Raw genomic sequence first — 23,038 nt, 5'->3', positions numbered from 1 at the left:
AAGACACCCAGTCCTCACCGTTTTCTCCTTGAGCTAAGGTCACACAGACCTCGCCCAATCACTCTGGTAAGTCTTCAAGGTAGACTCCCAAACCTTCACAGACTTCGTTCACTGGCAATCCACAATTTCTCTTGGATGCTCAGAACGCGACGCCTAACCGTCTGGAGGATGCACAGTCCTCAAGTGTATTAAGTCTTCAAATCACACAGACACGAAGACTTAAGTGATGCCTAATTTACTCTGGCTCTGGGTGGTTAGGGCTTTTCTCCTCACTGGGAATTTTTCTTTCAAAGGCTTCGAGGTGGGTTGCTCTCAAACGACAAAAGCCGTGCGCTGAAATCTGAGCAGCCAACCATTTAAGGTTGTGGGGGGTGGACTATTTATAGCCACTTGGCAACCCGACCTGATCTGTCCGAAATGACCCTGGGTCACTAAGGAACTGACACGTGTACCAACGGTCGGATTTCGAACTCACACGGCAACTTTTACTTGGGCTACAAGTAAAGCTGACTTGTCTGACTCTGGACAAGATTTTCTCTCAAAGTCTTCGCTCGAAGACATAGGATTTGAATTTGGCATCACTTCAGTCATTCTGACTGTTTCTCTTCGACCCCACTTAACAGTACGGTGGTTCCTATGACACAACATGAATGAAATAAAACTACGAAGGATCTAGGTCTTCGAGTTCCAAAAGCTTCATAGGGAGTCTTCTCATGTCATTTTCTTCAATATGAATATCTTCATAAACCACCATTGTCTTCAATGTCTTCGTACATTTTTAGGGGTCATCTCTGGTAGTGAAACCAAATCAATGAGGGACTTCTACCTGTGTTTTCCTGCAATTCTCACAAACACATTAGTCCCTCAACTAGGTTTGTCGTCAATACTCCAAAACCAACTAGGGGTGGCACTAGATGCACTTACAGGAACGGGACTATGTCGAAGATTAACTCTTCGCTTCAGAAGTTATCCGAGGATCCGAAGACCACTTCCAGTGTGACTGAGCCTATGCAATGGGCCTCTACACCTGGTATGACGCCTTTAAAGGCCGTTTTAGTGGGTTTGATCCTTGAGCGGTCTATACCCATTTTGTGCACTGTGTCTTGATAAAGCAGGTTTAGGCTGCTGCCGCCATCCATAAGGACTCGAGTGAGGTGAAATCCGTCAATGATTGGGTCTAAGACCAATGCGACGAATCCGCCATGACGGATACTAGTGGGGTGGTCCCAGCTGTCAAAGGTGATCGGGCAGGAAGACAATGGGTTGAACTTTGGGGCGACTGTCTCCAATGCATATACGTCCCTGAGCGCATGCTTCCGCTCCCTCTTGGGGATATGGGTTGCGTATATCATGTTCACCGTCCGCACCTGTGGGGGGAACCTCTTCTATCCTTCGGTGTTTGGCTGCTGGCGGTCCTCTTCGTCATCGCTATGTGACCCCTTATCTTTGTGTTCGGCATTTATCTTGCCGGCCTGCTTGAACACCCAACAATCCCTGTTGGAGTGGTTGGCTGGCTTGTCGGGGGTGCCATGTATTTGGCACGAGCGATCGAGTATACGGTCCAAACTGGATGGGCCCGGAGTGCTTCTTTTGAATGGCTTTTTCCGCTGACCGGGTTTAGAGCCTTTGAATTCGGCATTGACTGATGTATCCTCGGTATTGTCGCTGTTAATGCGGCGCTCATGTTTGTTGCGACGTGACCTGCCATTGCCATCCTTGGTATCCGAAGTACCATGGTTCTTTGATATGTTATTGCTACGAGCCAGCCAGTTGTCTTCTCCCGCACAAAAGCGGGTCATGAGTGTCGTGAGGGCTGCCATAGATTTTGGCTTTTCCTAACCAAGGTGCGGGCGAGCCACTCGTCGCGGATGTTGTGCTTAAAAGCTTCTAGGGCCTCTGCATCCGTACAGTCGACGATTTGATTTTTGTTTGTTAGGAACCATGTCCAGAATTGCCTGGCCGATTCCTCTGGCTGCTGAATTATGTGGCTCAAGTCATCGGCATTTGGTGGTCGCACGTAAGTGCCCTGGAAGTTGTCGACGAATGCGGCTTCCAGATCCTCCCAACAGCCAATGGACTCTGCTGGCAAGCTATTGAGCCAATGCCGAGTTGGTCCTTTGAGCTTGAGTGGGAGGTATTTAATGGCGTGTAGATCATCACCGCAGGCCATGTGGATATGCAGGAGGAAATCCTCGATCCATACCGCAGGATCTGTTGTGCTGTTGTATGATTCTATATTTACGGGTTTGAAACCCTCTGGGATTTGATGATCCATTACTTCGTCTGTGAAGCATAGGGGGTGTGCGGTGCCTCTGTACTGGGCTATGTCGCGACGCAACTCGAATGAGTCTTGCCCGCTGTGTTCGGCCCGTCCGGACTTACTTTTACTATATCCGGCGTGACGATTATCGTCTCGCATAGTGGTGCGCCCTCGTGATCCGTAGATCGATCTTGTATGTTTTGCTTTGTCCTCCAATACGTCTCGCAGGTCTGGCGTATTTCCCCATGCCTTTTTATTTGAATGGTGTCAGGGTGCGGGCTGAGCTTTTGGCTGGAATGTCTCTGTCGCGGCCACGAGGTGGCCGATCAGCCGCGTCATACGCCGGGGATGTAGGTTTCGGTGCTTCCTCCTCCAGTCGGGGTAGCAACCTACACTTTGGGTAACTCTTGGAGGGGCATTCGAGTTTATATTCCTCGGCCGCCAGGACTTCAGTCCATCTGTCAGCTAGCAAATCTTGATCAACTTGAAGCTGCTGCTGCTTTTTCGTAAGGCTATTTGTCGTGGCTATAAGCCGGCGCTTGAAGCGCTCTTGTTCGACGGGATCCTCTGGCACGACGAATTCATCATCGTCGAGACTTGCCTCGTCTTTGGAGGGAGGCATGTAATTATCATCCTCCGCCTCTCCATCTTCCGCTCTCTCGGGAGGGCTGGCTCCTCCATCCTCCTGCTCTAAATCTTGCTAGAGGGGATTGTTGTTGTCTTCAACACTGTCCGGAGTGTTATTATCTCCGGTGCCGGTATCACCACTTTTTCCTTGGCGAGACTTAGAGCGGCACCGCTGACTCCGGCACTTGGGTTGCTTCTTGGATGGGTCATCCTCCGTTGTCTTGTCGCCATTGCCTTCTTTGGGTGTGTCCACCATGTATATATCGTATGATGAGGTGGCTGTCCAGTGCCCTGTGGGTCGTGGTTCCTCTTCGTCTCCCGCATCGTCTTCCATACCGTCGATGTCTTCAGAGTCGAAGTCGAGCATGTCGGTTAAGTCGTCGACAGTGGCTACTAAGTGGGTGGTGGGTGGGCGGCGAATTTCTTTGTCATCCACATCCCAATCCTGCCGGACGTAGTTCGGCCAGGACTCTCCTGACAAGGAGAGAGACCTTAATGAGTTCAGTATGTCACCAAAGGGCGAGTGCTGAAAAATATCCGCGGAAGTAAACTCCATGATCGGCGCCCAATCGGATTCGATAGGAACGGGCGCAGGCGGTTCGGAGTCCGTGGCCAGAGAAGGATCCGGCAGTTTGGCAACATGGCTCTCGTGAAGGGTAAGGTCAATATTCGGCTCGATCGCCACTGAGGATATGGCCTCTGCGACGGGGTCTATCCACCCGTACATGGATGGCGCAACTGGCTCCGAATTGAGGCTCGGAGCGCTACCGGTGCGATCTCCTGAATACGGTCCGATGGTAGAGCTAAATCGTACTCATCGTGACCGCGTGGCGCACAAGGCAGGGGATCGAATCCGTCGAAGATCAAGTCTCCGTAGATATCGGCCGTGTAATTTAAGCTTCCAAACCTGACCTCGTGGCCAGGGGCGTAACTTTCGATCTGCTCCAGATGGCCAAGCGAGTTGGCCCACAGTGCGAAGCCGACGAACACAAAGATCTGTCTAGGGAGAAAAGTCTCACCCTGGACTGCATCGCTATCGATGATAGTAGGAGCCATCAAGCCTAACGGCGACGACACAGAGGAACTCTCAATGAAAGCACCAATGTCGGTGTCAAAACCGGCGGATCTCGGGTAGGGGGTCCCGAATTGTGCGTCTAAGGCGGGTGGTAACAGGAGGCAGGGGACACGATGTTTTACCCAGGTTCGGGCCCTCTTGATGGAGGTAAAACCCTACGTCCTGCTTGATTTATTCTTAATGATATGAGTATTACAAGAGTTGATCTACCACGAGATCGGAGAGGCTAAACCCTAGAAGCTAGCCTATGGTATGATTGTATGTTGTCCTATGGACTAAAACCCTCCGGCTTATATAGACAGGGGAGGGGGCTAGGGTTACACAAGGTCGGTTACAAAGGAGGAGATATCCATATCCGTACTGCCTAGCTTGCCTTCCACGCCAAGTAGAGTCCCATCCAGACACGAGATGAAGTCTTCAACCTTGTATCTTCATAGTCCAACAGTCCGGACAAAGGATATAGTCCGGCTGTCCGGAGACCCCCTAATCCAGGACTCCCTCAGACGTCTATGCGATAGAGCCCGTCGCCCCAAAGTTCAACCCATGGTCCTCTTGTCTGATCACTTTCGATCGCAGGGACCACCCCACTAGTATCCGTCATGGCGGATGCGCCGCATTGGTCCTAGACCCCATCATCGACGGATTTCAACTCACTCGAGTCCTTATGGACGGCGGCAGCAGCCTGAACCTGCTCTATCAGGATATAGTGCGCAAAATGGGTATAGATCCCTCGAGGATCAAACCCACCAAAACCACCTTTAAGGGCATCATCCCAGGTGTAGAGGCCCATTGCACGGGATCAATCATACTGGAAGTGGTCTTCGGATCTTTGGACAACTGCCGAAGCGAGGAGTTAATCTTCGGTATCGTCCCGTTTCGCAGTGGCTATCACGCACTGCTCGGGCGAACCGCATTTAAAAAATTCAATGCGGTACTGCATTACGCATACCTCAAGCTCAAGATGCCAGGTCCTAGGGGGGTTATAACAGTCAATGGAAATACAGAACGCTTGCTCCGCACGGAAGAGCACACTGCGGCCCTCGCAGCAGAAGCACAAAGCAGCCTTCTAAGGCAAACCGCCAATTCAGCGGTACAGCCCCCAGACACCGTCAAGCGAGTCCGGAGTAACCTGTAATAGGATCGCCTGGCACGTTCAGAGCTCGCCTAGCAATTCGGTCCTCGTCCTAGTCCTATTCAAGCGACAAAATCCGTGCCGCGCGTACATAATTACGCACTGAAAATACCATGGGCATAGGTGGGGGCACGGTCAGGGCACGTCCCGCAATGCGGCTTAACAGCCCTAGGGGCTGCATACCTTTATCATTTTTTTCTCTTTCAGGACCTTACACTCTGGAAGCCCTTTCCGGCAGTACGATTGCCGGACACATTATGGGAAGGAACAACCAAGGAGGCAAGAAACTAAGACGTACAAGGGAACCCCAGGGTGGTCTCTACTAATAATCGATATACCCGTTTTTTACTATCCGTATGCAGCTTGCCCTGGGATAGGACATGTCAAATAGTCCTATTTTTTGCTTATTGCACTACTTGTATCAGTACGCTTCGATGTATTATTTAAATAACAATGCATAGCATTACTCTATTATTGCATTATCCATCCTTTTTTCTTATATGTTCATTTACAACAACTTGCACCCATACATTCTGGTACAGTTAGTACACCAGGGGCTTTCGTTTACCCCATAATACGGCGTGAGAAGTCCGAACACTTTCGACAGTGCGGCACCCCGAACTTATAGCATTATATGCATCAGCTCCGAATCATGTCTTGGGTCAATAGTTGGGTTTTCCCGTCTCCCATGCTTTGGTACCTTACGTTCCGCTATATCGGCTAAGGTAGCGCTGGGAGAACTACTGCGATTGTGTCCCGGTTCTTCCAGACGAGCACCTCAGTAGAGAAAGCCGAAAACAGACTGTCATGATAAGGCAAGAGCTGGTCTCTATTCGAGAGGTTTCAAGTCCTTAAAGACTTTTTGCGCTTCGGGCAAGGAGTCGGCCTTGCCCGACTTAGGAGTATATAGCGCCCCAAATTCGGCCTTCCGAATACTAGGAGCTTCACCAAATTTTAAAATTGTAGACTTCTATGGCTAAGTGAGAGTGATAAAGCCTTATAGTCCGATTGTCTGGTTCGTTGTGCTGAACACCTCCCTCGAAGGACCTAAAATTGGGATAAAGAGTGCTCAGGTTTATCCCGAACACCCCAGTACTAGTTACATGGGGGCAGAAGCTGACGACTAGCCAACTCTCAGATTTTATAAACGGCCGCACAGAAGGTAATATTTTAAATTACAAAAAGCGTTGCATAGCGCAAATGAACTCGTTTCATATTACAGGATCACATGAGCATGTTCATTCAAAAATTACATCTCGGGCACATTCCCCCGCCACAAGGCAGGAACCCTTCAGGACACTCTCATAATACATTTCGGGGCAGTGATGCTCCTTGCCCTCCGGCGGCCCCTCCTTCACCAGCTTCACGATGTCCAGCTTCGCCCAGTGCACCTTCGCCCGGGCAAAAGCCCTGTGAGCACCCTCGATGTAGACGGACCGCTTTATGACTTCAAGCTGTGGGCAGGCATCCACAAGCCGCCTCACCAGACCGAAGTAGCTGCCGGGTAGGGGCTCGCCAGGACATATCCGGACTATAAGACCCTTCATGGCCTGTTCGGCCTCCTTGTGAAGCTCGACCAATTGCTTCAGCTGGTCGCTCAAGGGCATTGGGTGTTCGGTCCCAGTATACTGAGACCAGAACAACTTTTCCGTTGAGCTCCCCTCCTCAGCTCAGTAAAACTCCGCGGCATCCAGTACACTGCGGGGAAGATCTGCGAACGCTCCTGGAGAGCTTCGAACTCGGGTAAGTAAAACGAAATTTTCTGTCACATGCTTGCTTTGCATAATGAATGCCTTACCCGTTGTTATCTTCTTCACCGCATCCATCTCCTGGAGGGCCTTGTGGGCTTCAGCCCTAGCACTCCGTGCGCTTTCAAGCGCCTTGGCAAGCTCGGACTCTCACGTCTTAGAGTCAAGCTCCAAGGACTCGTGTTTTTTGGTGAGAGCCTCGAGCTCTTGCTACACCTCGCCTACCCAGGCTTCTTGCTTTCCCGCTCAAGGCGCTCCTTGGCCGCTTTGTCTTCGGCCTCAGACAGCGCCTTCTTCAGGGTCGCCACCTCGTTCGTGGCCCCTGGCAAATTCATGATGATCCTGTTACTTTACAATCAAACTTCTTTTTAATGTATAGACAAGGTATTGCTTACCGTTGCTCTCCTAGAGCAGCCTCTTGGTAAGGCCGAGCTCGTTCTCAGACCGCTCCAGGTCCTGCTTCAGTGCAGAGACCTCCGCAGTACGTGCGGCAGCAGCCAGCAGTGAAGCCGGCACATACACATAGACATATTCTGATTAGACTCCTGAGTCATCATTTGATCCTCTATTCGGCCTTTCTTCGCGAATGCCGAACAGAGCATTAGGGGCTACTATCTATGTGGTAATATTTTCTTATATTTTGATTGCTTACCTCAAAGCCTGTTAGGAGGCGAGCGCAAGCTTCGGTCAGTCCGTTTTCGGCGGACTGAACTTTCTAGATCACCGCACTCATGATAGTGTGGTGCTCTTCATCGATGGAAGCGCCGCGAAGCGCTTCCAGCAAGTTGTCTGGTGCCTCTGGATGGACAGAGGACACCGGCACGGGTGGCTTGCCCCCCTTAACGGGGGATCGCCTGCCGGAGTCCGGAACCACCGAAGGTTCCGGGGCAGTATTCGGTTGGGGGCCGAACTTGGAGCCCGTGGGAGTCTTGCTCCCTTTGCGCCTAGGGTCTGGAAGGTTGCCTCGAGGCGCCCCCAGGACTACCTCCCCTCGGCTCGGTGCCTTTCGGGACAACACCTCGACATTGTCCGTAGGGTGAGGGGTGGAGGCAGTCTGAAGTGAATCGCTATTCATATCCAACGAGTCCAATGAACCGTCCGACGAAGATACGTCGAGATGGGCTCGGGACGGACTGCATAATCATATGTGGCGTAATGATAAATAGTGCAATAAAACATACCATGAATTACTATGGTGTCCGGATACTTACGACTTCGTCAGGGGCTTCTCCCTGGGTAACCACGCGTCACCGCTGTAGGCGGCCGTCGTGGAGCAGTCCGGAAGGAGGGTCCTTCCCTTCTTGGACCCTTCGGCCTCCCGGGTTGGGTCGGCCTTCCTTTTCTTATCTCCCCCGGCTGGGGGGAGAACTTTCCTCCTCCTCCTCGTTTTTGTGGGAGGAGTGCGCGTCGGAGTCATCGGATGATGAGTCTGATACAACCTTGCGTCGGAGACCCTTTCGGGTCCCCGTGGCCTTCTTCTTGGTCTTCTTCACCGGCACCTCGTAAGGTGCCGGAGCGAGCATCTCCGTTAGGAGAGCATCTGCAGGATCTTCAGGCAGGGGGGCTGGGCAATCGAGTTGCTCCGTTGTCTTTATCCAGTCCTATTAATGGCATGGAAGCTTAGATCCCGTACATTATTTAACTGGGGCAAATAAATACCCTGTGAGATATAAAAACTTACCGGATTGGCATGGCGCTTTGAGCTGAGTCCGCGGTCCTCGGTGAGGGAAGGAGGTACCTCGGCGCCCTTGAACAGCACCCTCCAAACGTCCTCGTGCATCATGTCGTAGAGCTCTCACAGCGTCTGGTGCTTGGCCGGGTTGAACTCCCACAAATTGAATGCCCGTCGTTGACACGGGAGAATCCGGCGGGAGAGCATGACCTGGACCACGTTGACGAGCTTGATTTTCTTGCTCATCATGTTCCTGATGCAGGTCTGGAGTCTGATCAGCTCTACCAGGGAACCCCAGGACATGCCCTTCTCTTTCCAGGAAGTGAGCCGCGTGGGGATTCCGGATCGAAATTTGGGGCCCCCGCCCAGTTGGTGTCGCGCGGCTCAGTGATGTGGAACCACCCCGATTGCCACCCCTTTATGGTCTCCACATAGGAGCTTTCGAGCCAGGTGACGTTAGGCATTTTTCCCACCATGGCGCCTCCGCACTCTGCTTGCTGGCCGACCACCACCTTCGGTTTAACATTGAAGGTCTTCAGCCACAGGCCGAAGTGGGGCCTGATGCGGAGGAAGGCCTCGCACACGACGATAAACGGCGAGATGTTGAGGATGAAATTGGCGGCCAGATCATGAAAATTCAGCCCGTAGTAGAACGTAAGCCCGCGGACAAACGGGTGGAGTGGAAATCCCAGTCCGCGGATGAAGTGGGTAAAAAAAACTACCCTCTCATGGGGTTCGCATGTAGGGATGATCTGCCCTGCATCTGCCAGCCGGTGCGCGATATCTGCAGCTAGATATCCGGCTTCCCGTAACTTTGTGATGTTCTCCTCCGTGACGGAGGAGACCATCCACTTGCCTCCCGCTCCGGACATGCTTGGAGTGGTTTGAGGAGAAAGACGCAAACTTGGGCGCTGGAGCTTGAGTGCGTGAGAATGGATAAGCAAGGAGGAATAAGGCATGGGTAAAAAGAGTGAATCCGTGTCCCTTTATAAGGGCGGAAGAGGCGATGCGCCTCCCCACTTGCCTGGTAAAATCACTTATTCCCCAAGCACCGTAATTGATGGCGCGGTTGGGTTACCCACGTCCGTATTGATGAGAATCCCGTAATAAGGGGACACGATCTCTGCTTTGACAAGGCGTGTCAAGAAAACCGCCTCGCGATATGTGCGGTGCTGGTTGAGAAAAACGATTCGAATAATGACCGGGCCATGACATGATGTCATGCTGTCAAAACGTGTCAGCAGATTAGATTTGTGGAAATATTATTCTCTCTACGGTGGTATGTGGAACTTGTTTTGCAGAGCCGGACACTATCCTTGTGTTCAAGATCTTCTATGGAGTATTCGGAGGAGGAACCCGCCTTGCAATGCCGAAGACAAAACTGCGCGCCGGATTCATTGTCATTGAAGCCTCGTTCAGGGGCTACTGAGGGAGTCCTGGATTAGGGGGTCTCCGGACTGCCGGACTATATCATTTGGCCGGATGTTGGACTATGAAGATACAAGATTGAAGACTTCGTCCCGTGTCCGGATGGGACTTTCCTTGGCGTGGAAGGCAGACTTGGCAATATGGATATGTAGATCTCCTCCCTTGTAACCGACTCTGTGTAACCCTAGCCCCCTCCGGTGTCTATATAAACCGGAGGGTTTAGTCCGTAGGACAACATACAATCATACCATAGGCTAGCTTCTAGGGCTTAGCCTCTACGATCTCGTGGTAGATCAACTCTTGTAATACTCATCTCATCAAGATCAATCAAGCAGGACATAGGGTTTTACCTCCATCGAGAGGGCCAGGACCTGGGTAAACATCGTGTCTCATGCCTCCTGTTACCATCCACCTTAGACGCACAGTTCAGGATCCCCTACCCGAGATCCGCCGGTTTTGACACCGACAACTTTCCTTAGTGATAAGCTTTACGACAGTCTTATAGATATGGCGTTGAAAGCTATGTGCCTAAACATGGTGCACCATCAAAACGATGTCCATGTATCATAATGGAAAACTTGGACATATGTCACGAAACCTTCATTAAATATGAACACCAGATATCTCAAGTGGCACTAATACTTGCATTTTAATCACATTCCCATCATAAGATAAATTGCTCAATTTTCTTGCTTACTCAACTATCGTTGCTCTGTTATCTCCATTTGATATCGTATTAGCAGTTCCCATCGAAGCGAGGACCACAAAGTTGCTGGAGCCCAAAATCCGAGTATTTAGAGGAAAAGCAATATTTTGTAGTGAGGAAAAATAATACAAAAAAGGAACTTTTGGAAAATGGGTCATTAGCTGTCGGGATATAGTTTCGGCTTTTCGAGAATGAGTTAATATACTAAGAAGGTAAGCTTTTAAACTTTCTTGATAAAATAGGTATCAACTTCTAGGATTTATTTTTTTGAACTTTCAACTTTTCCTGACTAGCATCGTGGGCTTTGGATATGTGCTTCCTCGGCTACTAGAAAATGAGGCATTAAACTTTTAGAATGTGAGATTTAGGGAGGTACCAACTTTGAGAAAAATGGAATTTTCAACTTTCAGGATATGGATTTTGAACTTTTTGAAAATGCGTTGTTATACTTTTATGCGCTAATTTTGGGCTTTCATTTAGAAAAGTATGTATCAACTTTCAGAAGAAAATGATAGAATCGTTCAGGATATAAGTCGTCAGCTTTCAGGATATCATTCCTAAAGTTTCCAAAAACGAGTTATAAAATTTTGGATTTTGAGCTTTTGGGATTTGTTTAAAAAAATGAGATTTTGATTTTGTGGGAAAATTTATGGATTTGCGATCTTATGTCCCAGAAAACTTTCTATTTATATAATATAAGCTTTTAAGTTTTTGGCAAAATTTGTGATTTTCCAGATTATATGAGCTAGTGAATTACGAGTCACTTGGCTACCTTTTCAGAAAAAAACTTCCAACTTTCGGTGCGGAGGGGGCGAAAAATATATATGAAATGTTGGCTTCTTTACAAATAATATAGTGTTTTGCCTTTTTATGATATATATAAACCGAGCTCTTAGAAAATGAGGTATTAATTATCAAAGTCTGTGCTATTGGACTTTAATTAATAATGAGATTTTAACTTCCAAAAAGTTAGGAAAAAGTAACTTTCAGCTTCCAGAAATGGCTTTCAGGATAAAATCGCCATTATATTTGAGAATATGTTATCTAGGACATTATTAAAGAAAATTAGCTTTTGAATTTCAGTGAAAAACAAATAGGAAGATTTCATCTTTTGCTCACCAAATTTTGTATATGTTTTTATAGTTCATTGTAAACGAAATCTGAATTTATTTTAGGATTTCAGCGATGCACATGTGGCATCTTTTTTAATCTCAAGGACATGCCGATTTAGTCTCTCAGAAATACTTATAGGGTTAGGGTATGCGTGCGTGAATCCATAGAGGTGACTGTATGTGTGTATGTGAGTGTCTGCCTCTATGTTGTTTTTTGTTAAAAAAAACATTCAAGATGTGCGGGAAAGAAAGAAGTTGTTTGCTTTTGTAAAACATAATATGGGCTTTAACCTTCTAAAAAAATTGTCTACTAGGATTTTGGAAAAGGGGCCATGCATGCGGCGTGTGGCCTGGCATCCAGCAGCCGACCACGGTGCATGCATCTCCTGGGGCTATGCAGCAGGCCGCGGTGCATGCAGCTGGCGCCCAGCAGCAGGCCGCGATGCATGCATCTCCTGGCACCGCGGTGCACTTCCTCGGCGACGCAGCAACAGCGCACGGCTTGGCCTTGCTGCCCTCGCTTGCGTATGTCGCCGCCCCATTGCCGACGTCCCCCGATCAGTCCATTGTCGCCCCGTCGCTGGCACCTTCCGGCGCGGCTCCCCGCACGCTCGTTCTCACATACGGGGCGTACGGGGTTCCGTCCGTCTCTAGGTCTTCTGAGTACTGGTGAAAGTCGTTCGCGGGCCAGCACTTGCTCACTAGGCAGCATTCTGTCGGCGCTCAACACGTGCAGCATCTGTTAGCGGGCTCGCAGGGTCTTTCGGCGTACTATCCGGCCGGCCCTGTATTGCAGTTGCCGTCGGGGCTGCATCGCAGTTGCCGTATGGCGAGTACCCACCGCTGCAGCTGAGCGGCGGTTACGGCTTCCCCATGACATCTCCGTCCCGTTCGCCGGCCCTGCTGCCGGCGCACTGGGACCCGGTGCTTCCCACTGGACTGCATGCCGCTCCTGCACCGCACAACTTGACTGGAGATGGTGATTGGTACATGGACACCGGTGTCACGACTCATATGTTTGCTCACCCTGATAATCTTGCCTCTTTCACTTCCGTCACCACCGACCGCCGCATTATTATCGGCGACGGTTCCACACTCCCTATCACACATGTCGGGCACACTTCTTTCCTTCCAATTCCATGCCTATTACTTTGTCTAACATACTTGTGTCACCTCATCTTATTAAAAACCTTATTTCTGTTCGTCGTTTAACTCGTGAAAATCCTGTTACCGTTGAATTCGATGAGCTTGGATTTTGTGTCAAGGACGCTCGAATCAGGATGGTACTTCACCGATGTGACAGCCTCGACGAGCTCTATCTGGTGCATTCGTCGTCCACCTCCACCACCGCACCGGTTGCTCTCTCCGCCGGCGTCGATCTCTGGCACGCTCGTTTGGGTCATCCCAACCCCGTCACCCTTCGTCATATTCTTAAGAGTTTCAGTTTCATTTGCCATAAGATAGAGGATCACACCTGTCATGTATGTCGTCTTGGCAAACATGTTCGCCTCCCGTTTAATACCTCCACCACCATCGCGTCTTTTCCTTTTCAGTTGATTCATGGCGATGTGTGGACCTCTCCGGTTCCTAGTAATTCGGGCTATTTATATTATCTGGTTATTCTTGATGACTATTCTCATTATGTATGGACTTTTCCTTTGCGCAGAAAATCGGATGCACTCTCCACCTTGACATATTTTTACTCCTATGTCAGCACGCAGTTTGGGCGTCCCATCCTTACTCTTCCGATTGACAATGGAAAAGAGTTCGACAACCTTGCTGTCCGCATTTTTCTGTCGCATCACGGCACAGTTTTTCGTCTCACATGTCCGTATACTTCCCAGCAGAACGGTCGAGCCGAACGCATCCTTCGCACTCTGAACAATTGCGTTCGCACGCTCCTGTTCCATGCTAACGTGCCACCTCGTTTATGGCCGGACGCACTCGCTACTGCTTCACTTCTCCTTAACCTTCGCCCTTACCGCCCACGGTGGAACTATGCACCTCACATCTTTTCTTCGAACGCCCCCATCTTATGATGGCTTGCGTATTTTTGGGTGCCTTTTCTATGCTAGCATTGCCGACTCCGCTCCTCACAAACTCGCATCTCGTTCTGTCGCTTGCATCTTCATCGGCTATCCGTCCAACTCCAAGGGATATCGATGCTACTATCCCGTCTCCCATCGTGTGTTCATTTCCCAGCACGTTTACTTTGATGAGCATGTGTTTCCGTTTCACCAGGTACCCCCGGCTGCTCCTCCCACCACCGGTGATGCGAGCTCCTCGGCGCCTCTCCCAGGACACTCGCACGCCTCTCTTGGCCCGCCCCTGGCTTTGAGGCGCGCCCCCCGCATGCGGCGCCCCCTCAGCCGCGGCGTTGGCACCCCTGGCGGCCCCCCCCTGGCGCATGTGGCCGGTCTGGTCACCCGCGCCCGTATGGGCGTCTTTCGCCCGATCTCGTGCTACGCCTCGGATGACTACGTCTATGCGGCGTCCACCTCTGAGACGTCGCCGTTGCCATCCTCCGTTCGACCCGCTCTTTGTGACCCGCTCTGGATGGCTGTGATGCAAGAGGAGTTTGACGCCCTGCTGCGCAACCAGGCGTGGCAGCTTGTTCCGCGTCCCCGGCACGCGAACGTGATTACCGGGAAGTGGGTCTTTAAACACAAGCTCCGTCCTGATGGTACCCTTGATCGCTACAAAGCGCGTTGGGTCGTTCGTGGCTTTCGACAGTGTAATGGCCTCGACTTGACCGACAGCTTCCTTCCGGTCGTCAAGCCCGGCACGATACGCACGGTTCTCCACCTTGCGGTCTCCTGTGCTTGGCCGGTGCACCAGATGGATGTCTCCAATGCCTTCCTCCATGGTCACCTCGAGGAGCAGGTCTTCTGCCAGCAGTCCACTGGGTTTGTTGACCCGACGCTTCCCGACCACGTGTGCCTGCTTTCGCGGTCCCTGTACGGACTCAAGCAGGCTCCGCGCGCTTGGTACCAGCGCATCGCGGCGTTTCTCCACCAGCTTGGGTTCCGCTCTTCCCGCTCGGACGCCTCGCTCTTCATCTATCATCAGGGCTCTGACACGGCCTACTTGCTGCTCTATGTCGACGACATCATCTTGACGGCACGTACGGCTGGTCTCCTCAGTCAGCTCACGGCTCGTCTTTGCGGTGAGTTCGCCATCAAGGACTTGGGTCCTTTGCACTACTTCCTCGGTGTTGAGGTGGTGCGCCGCCCGGATGGCTTCTTCCTTCATCAGCGAAAGTACGCTCACGAGCTCCTGGAGCGCGCCGGCATGCTTAACTGCAAGCCCGCCGATACGCCTGTTGATACGAAGGCCAAGCTTTCTGCCATGGATGATTCTTCTGCTTCGGATGCTGCTTTCTATCGGTCTATCGTTGGTGCTCTCCAGTACCTCACCCTGACTCGACCGGAGATCCAGTATGCTGTGCAACAGGTTTGTCTTCATATGCATGCTCCTCGAGATGTTCACTGGGCTACCGTCAAGCAGATTCTCCGCTATATCTGTGGCGCTATGGATCTTGGCGTCACGCTTCACGCCTCCGCCGACACCGCCCTCACCGCCTACTCCGATGCAGACTGGGCGGGCTGCCCTGACACTCGTCTCTCCACTTCGGACTATTGTGTCGACATTGGACCCTCACTTATCTCATGGTCGTCCAAGCGGCAGCCTACTGTCTCTCGTTCCAGTGCTGAGTCTGAGTATCATGTGGTGGCCAACGCCGTCGCCGAGTCTTCGTGGCTTTGCCAGCTGCTTCAAGAGCTCTCTTGTCCTGTTGATCATGCCACAGTGGTCTACTGCGATAACGTCTCGGCGGTCTATCTCTCCACTAACCCGGTACATCATCGACGGACCAAGCATATTGAGTTGTATATTCATTTTTTTCGGGAACAGGTAGCCCTTGGCCATATTCGTGCTTTACACATCCCTATTTCCCAACAATTTGTAGATATCATGACCAAGGGCTTGCCTACGGCGTCATTTGAGGAGTTTCGGTCCAGTCTTTGCGTCAGTCGCGGTGCCGCTTCGACTGCGGCGGGGGGGGGGGGGGGTTGAGGATATTATTTGTGCGTGTATATTGTCTTTTGTGCATTAGGCCCACCTATCTAGTTTATTGTATAGATTGAGGTAGAGGCCCCACATTGTCCTCATATATACCGTGCACATTGCACTGAATCAATAAATTGTGCAATCCATACATCTTCAGCTGGAACTCATTGCCAAACCTACCCCTGCCGGCAGTGCATCGTTGCCCCGTTCGTAAAAGCGTCGATTGTCACTCGTAGCAGGCCGCCATCGCAGTATCGGCGACCCGTTGATGCTCTATCGCATCTCCGTCGTTGCATAGTGCGGTCCAGTAGTTCGGTGGTGCATCGTAGCATCGCATATCCGGTGACACCTCGTGACAAGTGTGATGCTGCAAATCCCCATTGCAACACCAGAAATGATCCGTCCGTCAGGCCGGTGAAGTTCCATTGTAGCATTTACAATGTTCTAGCCATCTGACGATGTTCCATTGCAGCTAGCACCGATGATGCTCCATTGCAGCATCGGCTATGCTCCCGGCAGTTTGGCGATTTTCCATAATAGCAACACTATCAAAGATCTGCCCCATCCGCTTTCAACAAAAGATATATGCCCGCAAAACTTTGTGAATACAAACCACTAGCTTCCGTGAGTTGCCGTCTACTACACTTTCAACTTCGGAGTTGTGCGGGAAAAAAATTAGTTGTTGCCTTTCATAAAAAATAATATGGGCTTTCACCTTTGATAATGAACAAAATTATCGAACGGGCTTTTGGAAAACGAGGTATTAATTAGTACACCATCCATTCCCATATGTAATACGTATTTGTTTTTTGCTAGAACTCACAATGTAGTGCCCGTGAGCTAAAAGACATTACCCTTAACTGTTTACGGGAGGTGCAGCCACATTCACATGCATGTGTACAAAGTGTGTGCATGCAAAGTTACTATGGTCCAAAAGTATTGAACTAGAGGGAGTAGTATAACTTTTCCCAAATGATAACGCCCACACGTGTGGCAAAAAGTAACATGGCCCAAAAGCCTCCATTACTATCCATTTTCCACATCAAAACAGATGACATCAGCAATTTTTTTTAATTTTTGGCTTAAAATGTTTTATCTCTTAATGAAAAATCAAATTAAAAATCCATTTTCACCATTAAATCCGGCTTGACGAGATCTTCAAAACTAGATCACATGTTGATATGTTTTGACGAATTTTTTTAGTCCAAAAGTTGCCATGATGTTTACACTGTAGTTGCCATAGTGTTTACACTAAAGTTGCCATGTGGCAATTTCAGTTTATAGATCATGGCAATTTTAGTATTTTGACCATGGCAATCCAGTACTTTGACCATGGAAATTACTTTTTGTATGAACCATGGCAATTCTAAGTGCATGTATCATGGCAATTTCATTTTATGGTTCATGACAAGTCTAGTTTCTTAATTCCCCATTTTATAATATGTCAAAATTTACTTTTAAAGGTAGGAGCAAAATAGCTAAAACATATCATGGCAATTCATGTGCAATAGACATGGCAACTTTTAACCCCCCCCCCCTCCCCTAAAAAAAAGTCGTTGAAATATATTGATATGAGATATAGTTTTGAAGATCTCGTCGCGATGGATTTAGTGGTGAAAACGGATCTTCAATCAGATTTTTCATTTAAGAGATAAAACATTTTAAAAACTGGAAATCCAAAAAGATTCACGCATGCATGTGTAGTGACGTGGCGCAATCTGTGTGTTATAGGACGTGTGGGCGATATTACTCCTACCACACGTGTGGGCATTATCAGCGTCCTATTTTTAGGAGTCTTAGGGCTTGAAAATCGGTTGAGATCATCGACGTCAATGGGCGAGGAAGAGTTTTTTTGAACATCAGTACATACACAAGCGCTCATATACATGCGCATACACTCACCCCTATGGACGCACACACGCACATCCTACCCCTATGAGCACCTCCGAAAGACTGAGCCGACATATCAAATTGAGATTTACAAAGTCACTGTAGGCGCCTCGTCGTCGACGGGAACGTCTCCTCCCACTGAATGCGCATCGCCGGAAATTCTGAAATAAATCCAGAAATAAATGCGACCACCAGGATTTGAACCCTGATGGGCTGGGGATACCACAGTCCCTCTAACCATCAAATCACAGGTTGGTTCACATGTCGAGAAAGAGTTGTACTACGATCAAGACTGCTAGTACTCTCTCCGTCTAGATATGTAAGGGGGTGTTTGTTTTCAGGGACTTTTTTCTGTAGGGACTAGAAAAAGTCCCTCTTAGAGACTTTTTTATCAAACGGGAGGGACTTTTTAGGGACTAAATTAGGCATTTGGGACTAAATGAAGAAGACTCTTAAGGAAAGTCTTTTTGGGACTTTTTGAGACTTTTCCAACAATGCCCCTTCATGCACCCATTGGCCCGCCACCCCATGGTGTTGTTTGATTGTCATTTTTCAATATATTAGGGGTAACATGGTCATTTAATAACCTCTATGAAGGGACTAGGGACTTTTTAGTCCCTGGAAACAAACACGAATGACTTTTTAGGGACTAAGGACTTTTTAGTTGGGACTAGAAAAAGTCCTAAAACTAGAGAACCAAACACCACCTTAGGAGTATCAGTGCAACCTAGATGGCTTTAGATTGGGCAAAGAAGAGCAGCGGGACAAGGTAAACTTTCAATCAGAGCGCTGTTACAAAGAGAAATAAATCAGCATTTAACCGCTAGTTATTAGGATGCCTTTTCAGCTCTACATGCAGGCCCGCCTAATTGCATGCGAAACCGCTCTTGCCTAATCAACGCACAGGCTCGTTGCATGCAGGGGTTTTCACGGGGTAGGAACGAGGGAATTGAGGGGGAAGAGAACCCTCGTGAACGAGGCTGGGAGGGCATCAAAGAGAATTTAATGTTCCACGCCAATGTTTTGGAAAAATTTGAATTTTGTAAGATGATTTACACATCTACTAGACGGAGAGAGTACTAGTAGTACAAGGACTCCTTTGTTATTTATTTAGCTGACGGATTCCTTTCCTTCGATACATATATAGTAGTACTAGTATATATAATTAGGCTTATATGATTATACTTATCTATATTTATACCAATATAAAAAGACCCAAAGAGGCAGATCTAACTGATCTCGGCCATCGAACCAAGTCAATCCAACGACCTAGACTGCTCCAATGGCGAGCGTTAAACGTGTTTAACGTGTAATTAATAGCATGCCAAATATTACACTAATCACAAAATTAACACACAAATAATAGCATACCTAATATCCGCGTGCAATTAATATATTACCTAAATATTAACGTGCATTGCACGTGCGCATTTACTAGTGAAAAAAGAAAAAAAACAACTTAATTTCCAGACACCACGTCCGATCGAATCTCGGAACCCTCGCCGCGGCCGCAGCTAGCCATGGCGAACAAGGAAAAGTGCGTGCGTGATCCAGCAAATTAGATCGTCCCTTTCCTTGTTTCCGATACGGGTTTTAGCCAGCAAGCTATATATATGTACACCCGCGTGTGAGTCTTCGTTCCTTCTCGTTCTCCCGAAAAGAAAAGAAAAAAACAGAGCCTTCGCTCGTTAGTTTCCGATCCATACACACCACGATCGATTGAATCTCGACCGGAACCCTCGCCGTCACGAGCCGTGGCGGGCCTATGGCGAACAAGGACCTCACCTTCCCACAGGTGGTCTTCAACCCCTCGACTCCGACCTACCGCCGGCACACTATCGCCTGGACTTCCACCTCGAACCCGCTGCTGCTCTTGGACGACGAGCCGCCGCTTCTCGATGAGCTGGACACCCCGACCGAATCTCTACCTCGCCGAGGCGGAACCGTCGCCGCCGCCGCAGCAGCCATGGTGAACAGATACCTCCCCTTCTTCCAAGGGGTGGTACTCAACCCGTCCACGCCGACCCACCACCCTGTCCCCGGGAACGGGAACGTCGCCGCCAACTTGGACGACGAGCCGCCGCTTCTAGAGGAGCTCGACATCGACACGGGTCTCATCTGGCGGAAGGCGGTCTCCATCCTCCACCCCCTCCGCTCCGTGGACCCGTCCCTCCACGCGGACGCCGACCTCTCCGGCCCCGTGCTGATCCTACTATCCTTGGCCCTCTTCCAGCTCATGGCCGGGAAGCTCCACTTCGGGATCGTCCTCGGCTGGGCCACCGCCGCGTCCTTCTTCCTCTACTTCATCTCCTCCATGCTGCTCTCGCCGGGACGAGGAGGCCGTGGCGACCTCAGCCTCTACAGGTGCGCCAGCCAGTTAGGCTACTGCATGCTCTCCATGACCATCTTCTCGGCGGTGTCTCTGTTCCTGCCGCGGGGCGGCGGGCTCATCTTCGCGGTGGGCATGGGGTTCGTGCTGTGGTCCACCAGGGTCTGCAGCAGGCTGCTGGTAGCTTCCGGCGGCCATGGCGATGAGCATCGGGGGCTCATTGCCTACCCGTGCTTCCTCGTCTTCATGCTCTTCTCCCTGCTTGTCATCTTTTGATGCTGTTTTTGGTTGGTATTATGCAAGAACATCATGATGATGATTATTATTATTATCCGATAATTGTTGTTCTTCAGGCGGCCGTTATTCAATTACCCATCTGGTCGCCCGCCCGCAAAAACTACCCACGATCTAGGCCCGCCCCCATCTTCTCGCCCGCCCATCTGGTTGCCCGCCCGCCGATCACGGTAGTTCCAAAGTGGCCGATCGCCGCCACTGTGGATCGCCGCCGTCCGAACCCCGTCCGAGGCCACCCTCGCCATCCCAACGTCGCCTGTCGCCATCCCAACGTCGCCCGTCGCCGCATCTCACCGTCGTCCGACGACGCGGACGTGAAGGGCCCGACGTCTGACACCGCCCTCGCCGCCCGAACCCCGTCCGACACCGCCCTCGCCGTCGCAACGTCGTCCGTCGCTGCATCTCACTGTCGTCGTCCTACGCCGGGGACGTGAAGGGCCCGACGTCTGACGCCGCCTCCGCAGCACTGTCGTCGAACGCCGGCGACGTCTACACCGCGGGCCAAGGTTTGTCATCTAAACCTAGCGGGCATGGGGCGGGCATGATGGATAGAAGTGAGGGCTAGTTCATGCATGTACTGATTTAGGGTTTAGGGTTCATCAAAACCTCCCGCCGCAGCGCCTCCTCTACGGACTAGGGCATGATTTACAGAACTAGCGTTGCTTTGGGCATGATGCATTGTACTAAACCTAACACACGATGTTTTGCAGTTCTGTGAGTTTGGCGTGTTGACATGGACAAAGAGTCAGCATTCGGGAGGGACGAGAATGGTACTGATAAGGTGACTAAGACCGATAACGATAATTTGAACGAAGATGATGACAGCAGCGACAACGATTCCGTCTCGTCATATGATATCTTACCTCCGAAAGATTTTGATAATAATGAACATGGCGCAAAGAGCGACAACGTAAGTGGCGTATATTTTGTTTTTATTTTTGAATTTGCAAAGTATGGCATGGCTAACTATATATTTTGTGTACAAATTTACAGGAAGATGTGGATGTTGACAATGTGCAACATAGTTGGCAGGAATCATTTGCAGATAACTTGAGCCAGGTTGGTTGTTAGATGTTGTACATCAATCAATAGTATGATTTAAATGATAGTAATTGACATATATATTTTCAAATGAATGTTGTAGGAGGAGTCAGATGGTCCTGTACTTGATGACGATGAGGGAAAGATTGATATTGAGGAGGCTCAAAGGGAGCAGAAGATGCTTGAGACACATTGGAAGGTCATGGCTATGACCTTTCGGTCGCAAGGGGATGCATACATATTCTACAACAATCACGCCAGAGAGCACGGGTTTAGTATCAGGAAACAGAAGGTGAAACGAGGTGCTTCGGGAATAATACGGTACCGGCGGTTTCTTTGCTCCAGAGCAGGGAGAAGGCAGAGCAAGTTCATAACCATGGAGGGCCGCAAGCGCAGGCTTAGACCGGAGACTCGTTGCGACTGCGGTGCACATATGGTGGTGAAGCTGGACAGAGAACGTGGTGTTCGGTTCGTCGCATCATTCGTGGATGATCACAACCACGCGATGGCTCGGCCCGACGAGGTTTGTTTTTTGTGGTCACACAGACGGATTGGAGATGGCCAGAGGGCGGAGATATTGGCGATGGAAGCAGCCGGGATAAGAAAGCATATTATAATGGACAACTTCATCAGCAGATATGGTTCGTACGATAAGTGCAGGCTTATCAGGAGGGACATTTACAATCTTTGTTGCAGAGAAAAAACGAAGCTCATTGCAAAGGGAGATGCAGAGACGGCAGTTGGCATTATGAGGAGCAGGAAGGAGAAGGACCCTAAGTTTTTTTGAGTATGTGCGTGACAAGGAAGGGCGATTGAAGAGTATGTTCTGGTGCGATGCACAGTTGCGGAGGGACTATCAGGACTACGGAGATGTGGTCGTGTTTGATAGCACGTATAAGATGAACAGATATGGTATGCCGTTCATCCCCTTTGTCGGAGTTAACAACCACCGTTGCACCAAAGTGTTTGGTTGTGCCATCATTGCTGACGAGACGGAAGGGACATACGTGTGGCTGCTGCAGACATTTATGAAGGCAAACTATCAGGTGAAGCCAAAATCAATAATCACAGACGGTGACGCTGCAATGATCCGGGCTATTCGGACTGTCCATTCAGATGTTTTCCATCGTCTTTGCTCCTGGCATATCGAGAAAAATATGCAAAGGCACCTGCATTACAAGTCACTGGATGAGTTCAGATCGCTCCTGTACTATGCCACCTCTCAAGCGAACTTTGAACAGAGATGGAAAGCTTTCTATGATAAGTGGAAGACGGATAGAACCGAAGAGTGGCTTGACAGGATGTACAGGAAGAGGAGACTTTGGATAGCTTCATATCTTTCCGATGGTTTTTTCCTTGGTATGCGAAGTAACCAGAGGAGTGAAAGCCTCAACTCCCGCCTTCACCTTCACCTGGACTACGGTATGACAATTGTTGATTTGGTGGTGCATTATGAGAACTGTATAGTTCGCCTGCGTGAGAACGAGGCGTACGATGACTGCGAGGCATTCCAGAAGGAACCACCGTCGGTTACTGAATGTAAGGCCCTTGAGGAGCATGCCGCCAAAGTATTCACACCTGCTAATTTCTACATCCTGCAAGATGATTTGCATAAGATGGGTCAGCTGGAGATATTTGAGACGCTCGTGGGAATTG

The 23,038-nt window shown here is 49.8% G+C and overlaps 1 protein-coding gene across 1 annotated transcript; it reads left to right on the top strand.

The window, feature by feature from the left end:
- The first annotated feature begins 19,483 nt into the window (after positions 1-19,483).
- Positions 19,484-20,323, top strand: LOC125554442 (protein YIPF5-like). Its single transcript, XM_048717995.1, has one exon. It carries the CDS (start codon positions 19,484-19,486, stop codon positions 20,321-20,323), a length of 840 nt encoding a protein of 279 aa, XP_048573952.1.
- The last annotated feature ends 2,715 nt before the right edge of the window (positions 20,324-23,038 follow it).

The sequence above is a fragment of the Triticum urartu genome, chromosome 4 (assembly GCF_003073215.2).
Source record: "Triticum urartu cultivar G1812 chromosome 4, Tu2.1, whole genome shotgun sequence".
Lineage (NCBI taxonomy): Eukaryota > Viridiplantae > Streptophyta > Magnoliopsida > Poales > Poaceae > Triticum > Triticum urartu.
This window is presented reverse-complemented; position numbering and strand designations above follow the sequence as displayed.